Genomic DNA, 8,755 nt, shown 5'->3' with positions numbered 1-8,755 from the left:
TTCCCTTCCAAAAAAGTCATATCAAAAAGATTGCAATTTTATGTTCAAGAATATATTTCATCAATATTTTTTATATGTTATTCCTGGTTTTGAGCTTTAGGAATAATCGTCCCCGTGCAAGAATAGTCCTTTGTCCTTTGGGGAAGTATGTATGCTCTGTCCAAAGTTGTGAGACATTCAAGCGAATTGGACAACAATAATCAACAATAATCTCAAAACTCAGATGACAATCGAATGTAATCGTTCGTGTCTATGCTGGATCTTATGGTAATCCTTCGACTAAATTTGTATCTAAGAAGAACAAGCTGGATTCTGTAGCTCCTCTAGCCTAGTATCTGTCACTGCAATGATAAGTGTCATGGCGAGGATATAGCCATGACAGACAGAGTTGAGTAACTTTCTTTCAATATATGGTTTACTGGTGAAACCATTTAATTCATCTGAATAAAATAAAAGCAAACAGGAATTCTGGGAAAATGTACGCCAAACTGTGTGCAAGTTTTGATTTAATTACATTCGACAATTGATTATGTTTGCATTTACATTGAATTGCATTTCTTTCGATGCGAATAAAATATAGCGAAAGGAAATAAAATTGAAAATATGATACCATTGGTTTTCCTCTTTATTATTCATTTACCTAAAACACGCAAATGCCCATTTTATCGACTGACGTGTCGGTTCGCTTACATTTGATGTTGAAATTTCCGAAAACATTTATCAAACAGCTCTCCTCGGTACTAGCCACATGTGAGCATGTTCACAACTTTCTGTGTATTAAAACCATTTCAAACAAAGGTAATCCGTTTTACAAAACTAAACAAAGGAATTCATACAATTTTATAGCGAATACTGGAACATAGGCTGTGTTGTTGTGTCAATGATTTTTTTTTTATTCAAAAGCTAATGACTTCTAGAACCTATTAACATTTTAGTATTGCATTCATTTAATTTTTCAGCAATTTAAACAATATGACAAAACAAATGCCTTATAATCTGTGTGCTTAACACTTTTCAGTATTATTTTCTTAGCTGATCTAAACATAAAATCAATCAATCACACGAGTATGCAAGTATGCAAATAGAACAACCTTGAGCGGCACAAAACCACACGCGCACCAGTATTTCAAATTAAAAAAAAAAACCCCATTTAACGCTTTGGACTAATTATGATGCTGCCAACCATCGTCGAAATCGATCATTGGCATGATTAGTAACTGCTCATTTCGTCATTTAGCGCCAATCAGTGCACGCGTCTGTGTCCGCGTGTGTGTGTGTGTGTTTACGCGGACAATATTTTCCCGCAATCGTTTGGCCATTTGAAAACCGCAAATTAATTTATCCTACATCCAGTCACATCCCATTGTTTTGTCCTGCACCTGCACCAACATTGGTCAACTGGCACATTTAATCTAATTAGCTCTAATTTGCGTGGCACACTTTGATGTGCCTGCACACTGTGATGCACGGTTGCTTCCTCGCTCTCTCCTTCTCTATCTCTCTGGCTGTATATTTGTGCGTGGGATCCATTTTGTGGCTAAAACACTGGAAGGGTTTTGTTGGAAGGGCTGTGGCCGCGCCGTTCCCGTCCGTGGTTTTTGGCGTTCGGAATTGCACTTTCATCGCCGCCCGAGTAAAAAGCTAATCAGCCAGAGGACGAACACGTGCAGTGGATCTCCTATCCGCAGCTGACCGCCATGCTGCATGGCCGCCGGATGTTCCCCTTTAAGGTGGAAAAGGAAAAAAAAGAAAACACCGAATCATTACAGCACCGTTTCGCAAACAGAGCGACGCCGCGTATTGGAAGTAATGCAGCTGGTACCGTTCAGAATGTGCACGTTGATCGTGGATGGATCGGCATTCGACGGTGAACAGACGTACTTCCCGGTGTCGGTCGTACGGGCGCGCTGTATTAGCAGGTAGGATGTCGTCGTTTCACCCTTCTCCGTTATGACCGACACACCGCCCCGGGGTGAATCGTAGTTGATCTCCTGTGGAAAGAGAACCATCGAGTGGAGGAAAATATTAAACAGAGTAAATAAGAATCAGTGGCGCCGAATCGTTCCATTAGTTCTATTTCTAATTTCATTGATTTTCAACCCACGCTGAAATGGTTCGATAGTGAGATTGAGCTGGAGCGTGACCCGCCGGTGCAATCATTGCACGATGCTTCATTATTCATTATTCCGTGGAGAGACGTGGAGCAAAGCAGAAAGCAAACACAAGCATCACATTTCATTGGAATAATTTGCACAGAAATTCAAGCGTAAGTCCACATTCTTTCGTGCCTTTTTCCGTATCACTGTACCCACCGGGTTCCTTTTTTTTCGTTTCAGTCTCTTTCGTACTTTATCTATTTATTTTATCTGTGGCGCGAACAAAAAAAAGCAACGTAAAGTGATGGAACAACGTGATAGAGCTGAACAAAAAAAATAAAACAAAATATCCAATGAAAATAGCAAAGTAGCTCTTAAGCAAATAATAATGGAGATTTGTTTGCTTGAGCGTTTGAGAAATTTTGAATGGAATTCCATTGTTCGGCAGAGCGATCCTCTCATCACCCTGTCATTGCCTTTCCACATGTTGAAACTGGTTTATTCTTACAGATTCAAACCTTGTGTTTGAAGGTTTAAATTTTAACCAACATTCACACTGCCCGTTCGAATCCAATACAGAGCGGTTGCCCGATAAACCGACCTATTTCTAACAAAGGTATGAAATTTTGACACAAACGCAAATGCCACCATAATGGCACAGCATAAATCACAACGCATTTCGAATAAAATATAAACCCAACAGCACAGAATCGTTGAAGCGAAACATGGCATCATGCGAACCCCATGCCTAAAACATTCCCACCGGCCATTCCGGTATAATCCCGCCGAGTTCCGCACTCCGCTGCTTCCCTTCGCTATACCTGATTGTTGTGTGTCCAAATAATAGTTGAGGGAGGTTCGGGTGAGTTCCGCACTATACAGGTTAAATTTACAGTTGAGCCCGTGTTGATATACAGGTCCGGCACACCAACGATCGTGGTGATTGGTTCTGGTGGAGTAGAGAAATGGGGTGGGTGGAAAGTTTTTTGTTAGTTGAAGTAGAAAGCAAACGAGAGGACACCGAAAGTAGGCGAGAGTGCGTGCTGAATGCATCGTAGACAAGCATTAAACAGATTTGGGCACGGATCTAAAACGCGCGACATAAAAAACGCACCGGCATGTGTCCATTAGAGACACTTGGGATGCTTACCTACTACGGAGAGGAACATCGAATGTCCGACCGGTGGCGTAGTCGAGATCTGGCACTCGTACACGCCCGTGTCTCGCTTCTGTGGGTATCTAATCTGAAAGAACAACGAACGGTACCGCATTAGTTAGTTCCAGGGCACCAAAAGGCAAAAGGTGAAAGAGATACAAAACAAAAAAAAGAAGCCTGGCATGTATCTCCAGTCTCTCTTGACAGTGAAGCTCGTGCCTACGCCCTCCAATGATCGATGGTTTGGGGTAGACCCGGTTATAGTGTCAATATAGCCAGTTCTTTTTTTTTGCCCTCCCCCGAAAGGCATTTCAGCCCATGGGAATGGGACAAAACCAAACAAAAAAAATGAAATAAACCAATGGGGATGGAAAGGAACTTACTTGTAGTGACCAATCGTCTGTTTGGGGATTATGTACAGCTTGGAAACGCTGGTCGGATGTATAGGTGAATCTACCTACGGTTAACAGATGAATGTCACGATGCCGCACCCAGGACACCTACCAGGGACGAACGTTACGCCCGGAGGGTTAACGTGTGTTGATAAATGGACCGCACAGGAAGTCGCACAAAAACAAATGGAACACTGGGTTAGAATTTATCGAACCATACGGTGGCTTATTGGATTGGAACTCTGCGCAACGCAGCGCCGTACGGTACAAACAAACAAACAAAAAAACTAGATGGGAATCATCACTGGAATGAAGCTGGAACCGAAAGGCAATTGGAACCGAAAGAAAAGTCGAAAGGAGTACAGTACAGTGCAGTGCAGTAATTGAAATTTACCGTTTTGTTGCCGATGTTTTTCACCCGGCAGTTGAGATAGGCCGTCTTCCCGACCAGCGCCGTAATGTTCTTCGAGGCGGACAAATCAAAGTGTGGCCCACGGTCGAGCGGCGTCCGGAGCAGATTACTTTCGTCCGAGTCGTAAATTTCGTTCTCACTCGTTTCCGGCGCTGGGTGGTGCGGCTGGTGAAAGCCAAGGTGCAGGTTGCCAAGGTACGGTGGCCGGCTACGTACCGTGGGATGAGTTCCCTGTGAGCTACTCCGATCGTCGCTCAGCTCCAGCAAAAACTGTTCCTCCGAGAAGGTCTGCAGTGACTTTGTGATGCCTGAGTGGGTGGTGTGGGTGCGTTGCAATCGATGGCCGGTGGTAGATCGACAAATGGAACGATTTGGAACGAGAAGCAAAAAAAAAAAAACACGGAAAGATACAAATTACAAATACAAACTGGCAGTTTGAAAGCGTCAAACGGAAATCGGTATGTCGGGTGGGTCGGTTATAAATGAGACACTTTTCCTCATCCAAGTAGTTTGTGAATGGTGTTGCTTGCGCTCGTAAATTGATTTCAGACCCAAGGTCTGTGTAGGCACGAGGTCGAGTAATATAGAGCAATTTGACAAGTAACCAAAAGTTCGTTACACGTGATTTGACGTTTGGACGCCCTTTTCCATTCAAATGTTTTGTGTGTAGTTGTGTTGATTAAACGGGCCGTTTATAGCAACAAGAATTTTATTGTTTTGGATTTATTGTATTTGGAAATTTGTGTCGCCTTTGGCGGTGTTTTATGTTTGAAGTAATATTGTATTTTGTTTGAAAGTAGCACTAAAACATATTTCAGCTCGTATTTAAATCGAACCATCACTGTTTTTCAATTTTAGTCCGGAGTAAGATCTGCAGATCTTATCGGTGATTGGTGTTAGGTATAATTGGTGTTCATCAGCAGCGCCACGAGAAGGCAGAGAATCGAATTTTGTAAAACGATGGCAACGAGTAGGTGAGGTTCTTCACATATGAGGAAGAGAATGAGGCTCATCATATCTCCCGGTTCACAGTACGGCTTGAAAGTTCGGTACCGTGTGATCAACCCTTGGTTTCAGAACACTAATAGGTGATGACCACACACCACTTTATAACACCATCAATACTTTCCTGTTTGAACTAAAGGCAATCAAAACGAAGGAAAACTCTAACGACCAAGCTATCTTCGCGTGAAACTTCGCGATATAGTAAACAAGTAGGCTAGACGCAAGGAAAAAGTGTCACTAATACCACGATAAGCTCACTCACATATTAAGCATCTTACACGGATGGCCAAACGTCAAGTGAAATCCAAAATGGCGAAACCCTATCTTGGCAATTATTGCACCTCGTTCCAACACAGACCTTGTTTCAGACCAATGGTAGAACGATGCGGTGGTTTGAGTGATTGAATGTGGACTTTGGCACGATTATATTTTGCTTGCGTTTTTCAGACATTTATTTGTTTTTTTTTTTATTCATTTGTGTTCTTATAGCTTTTAACTGAGCAATTACCAATCAACGGTCGCTAGAACATCCATCGTACCACTTGTTTCATTTCGAGCTTCTTAGTGTTAACTACCATAATGGACGACTTCTTCCCAGGCAGTATTAAAGAGCTTAACTGTCCAGCTGAACGAATCACTTCATTCACACTGAACTCAGGAAGCTTCTTTTGATTGGGAGTTTCCAGCCACCCACTCCCTTGCCGGTATTGTGGCGTTGCCACCAAGAGCGAGAATTAATTTATCGTTGATATCAATCTTGCCCGCCAGCCAAGTTGCGGTTTTACGAGACTGTATCGGTCGCAGTTAGATAGACGAAAAAGAAAAGTAGAGCAAACACTCCGAACACCAGTGAAAAGTGACATCTCGGCAGTAAGGTGTGAGATGTTATCACGGATAACGAAACATAAATCAACTGTCGCAAGCTAATCGAGAGTGTGTAGCGATAATGCAACCTGATTGTACGGAATTGTAGCTCGGGTACCCAGATGGAAGAGAAGATTAGCGTTAGTTTAAATATTGACGATACATTCCATCCGATGATGTATGGACTTTTGTGTAGCGCTTGATGCACAATCCGCATACACAAATGGAATCAGTGGGAAGAATTGATACAGCTGGAACGAAGGCAATAAACGAACCACCTCGTAAATCACATATTTAAGAATTGAAACAACTCACTCTACGGTTCTTGCATACTTACTACGAAAAGCGTGCCTACGTTTTAATAAAAGTCTTATTTACACTCATCTATAAATTACATTAATCATCATATCGTTATCGTCGCGTTTAGTAGCCTCAAAACTTTTACAGAAGATAACGATGATTTAAGAAGTGCCATAAAGTATGGTACACGATTGTGAAAGAATTCCCTCCTATCACTAGAACCGCACGTTATCGGATCACCTCAGGCCGTTTTCTAATGGAGTAAACATCCTCATCGGCATGGAGTTCCTAATCAGACCCGTAATTTAATTCCAATTGACTGCAAACAGTTAACAAAATTGTGCCGTTAATTGTGTACGATCGTAAAATTGGCACCAAATTGAATCGTTCGTTAAGGGCACGGCCGGGATGGTTTTTGATGCGCTCTAACCCACAGGGAACCCGAACGGCCGAACGTCAAACTCCCAAATTGATTGGTAACGATTATAAGCGTATAATTAAGCTCCCCGTAATTTCGGTTCGGAAAAGCGCCCTCCGGGAAGGTAAACCCCACACACACACACATGCACACTTTCCTATCGATTATCAATTCCGGAAATGGACGATTCCGATCTGGTGTGGTACCATTTGTAGGAAAATCTGGTCGGAAAAAAATCAATCTGATATCGCCATAATACCGGCCTCGGTTGCGAGTGGATTGTTGCAATCTCCACAGTAACCACCGGGGACTGTTGATCTCAAATCTGGAACACATCCCCAGTGGATACGCAGCTGTCGAAGGCCCGTTTGGCAGACGTGTTTGCGATTGCATGGCAACCCTGGAGCCGATTGGAGGGATTGGACAAGCAGGCAACACAGTTAATTAACGGAAAACACTCACCACAGCCAGCCACGGCAAGAGTATCGCAAACAGCTGTGGCCCTTCAATCGATCGAGCGGTAGATTTATTGATGTGGTTTATGTGCTCATTGTGGTGCCAGGCAAGTGGCGTAAATCGTATTGGGATGGATACGATTGGATGTAGTCAAAATTGGCATCAAACAAATTCAATTAAAGGCTCCAATGTTATGCGTCCCCAATTTCGATCGGTGGGATTAGTTGATTGACGAATCAACAAAATGTATTCGTGAGATTCACAACAAACACTTTTCAAAAGTCATTATCTAATTTTTGTATTAACATTATATGAATAGCATTGATTATGTTTTTTTCTGAAACGTAACTTTTAAGATTAGACAACAAAAAGCGAACACAAAATTTCATTAAGTAGCAGCCAAACGAATCAAAACAAAATACTATTAAGCTTATGTTCCATTTTTGTACATGCGAATTGCATACTTTCAGGAAAATAATTAAGCGCTTTACCGTGCTATCGTGCGGTGACAATTGTCTCGGAGAAAAAGTCTCCGTATTTTTTTCCTGCAATTTCGATGAAATGCGATTAAAAGTCAATATATAAAAACTGCTTCCCGTTTTCATCGCGTGTATAAAGTAACTCAATTTTGGCTGTCGTTCTGCCGTCATGTGTTCATAAACACAAGTCATTTTAAGTTGCGTCGAGAAATTATTATTTATTTTATTATCTTATTTATAAAATTTTTTTCTCAGCGGCAGGATACCATCCTGCGGAATGATGAAGATCCCATCGGTGGGAGGATGATGATGACGATGGCTAGTAAATAATATTTTAAAAAAACTTACTTTTATTTTATTTATCACTTACTCTGTTTTAAATTATGAAAAAACACTCACAAACCGGCTTGTAAACAAACAAATGATTTGAAAGCCAAAATGAGCGCAGAAGTATCTCGGAGCAACGTAGCTTTTTTGCAGTATTGAGCTATTTTTATGAAAATTTCGGAGAAATGAACCCGAGACAATTATCACCGTCTGATAGCACGATTATTCGTTACGCAAAATTACATTAAGCAAAAAATGCCTAAACGTTTACACAAGCTGAAGGTTCAAGTGGGTGGATTTATTTTTAAAAAGCGAAAGCTGCTGTCATACAATTAGCAACGAATACTAAAACTGAGCTCCATGTTTCCTGAGTCCCTCGTGGGCTTAGCAGAATAAAAATGTTTTCGTTTCTCGACTGAAACTCGATAAATGGTAAAATGGGTAACGTTAATGGATTCCCATTTATCTTCTTTCGATTGTAATGCCAATTGCTTCGTAGATCATGCATAATTAAGAATAACGTTTATCCCACCTTAAATATTACCCATCTACAGTTCATATAAGGCAATATGTAAATTTACACGCTTACCTAACCAAACTCACGGAAAATTAATTTCCTACGTTTATGTTACCTTCCTCTATGACGTTAAAATACTTATTTATGTGCACAAACTTATGAAAAACGAAGGTAAAATATTCCCGTCAAGCATAACCCATAAAACACGTGCCCATTGTTCGCCACAAACGGGCAAGTGACCCTACACTCTGACGGGTTAAAACCGTAGATTAATATTCATATGTTTTCGCTTCTAGGATGCAAAAACAAAACAAAAAAAAGGTTCCACTTGTT

At 41.3% G+C, this 8,755-nt stretch overlaps 1 protein-coding gene across 1 annotated transcript in view; it reads right to left on the bottom strand.

Moving 5' to 3' along the window:
• Positions 1-626: 626 nt before the first annotated feature.
• LOC128303284 (zwei Ig domain protein zig-8-like) overlaps positions 627-8,755 on the bottom strand; it is a 43,298-nt gene continuing 35,169 nt past the window's right edge. The window contains exons 3-8 of the mRNA XM_053040185.1: positions 4,039-4,364; positions 3,636-3,752; positions 3,247-3,340; positions 2,918-3,045; positions 1,823-1,991; positions 627-1,723 (exon numbers count right to left, since the gene is read on the bottom strand). Of these exons, the coding sequence (XP_052896145.1) occupies positions 1,620-1,723; positions 1,823-1,991; positions 2,918-3,045; positions 3,247-3,340; positions 3,636-3,752; positions 4,039-4,364 (938 nt within the window). The 3' untranslated portion in view covers positions 627-1,619. The remainder of the gene's footprint in view (positions 1,724-1,822; positions 1,992-2,917; positions 3,046-3,246; positions 3,341-3,635; positions 3,753-4,038; positions 4,365-8,755) is intronic.

The sequence above is a fragment of the Anopheles moucheti genome, chromosome 3, assembly GCF_943734755.1.
Source record: "Anopheles moucheti chromosome 3, idAnoMoucSN_F20_07, whole genome shotgun sequence".
Lineage (NCBI taxonomy): Eukaryota > Metazoa > Arthropoda > Insecta > Diptera > Culicidae > Anopheles > Anopheles moucheti.
This window is presented reverse-complemented; position numbering and strand designations above follow the sequence as displayed.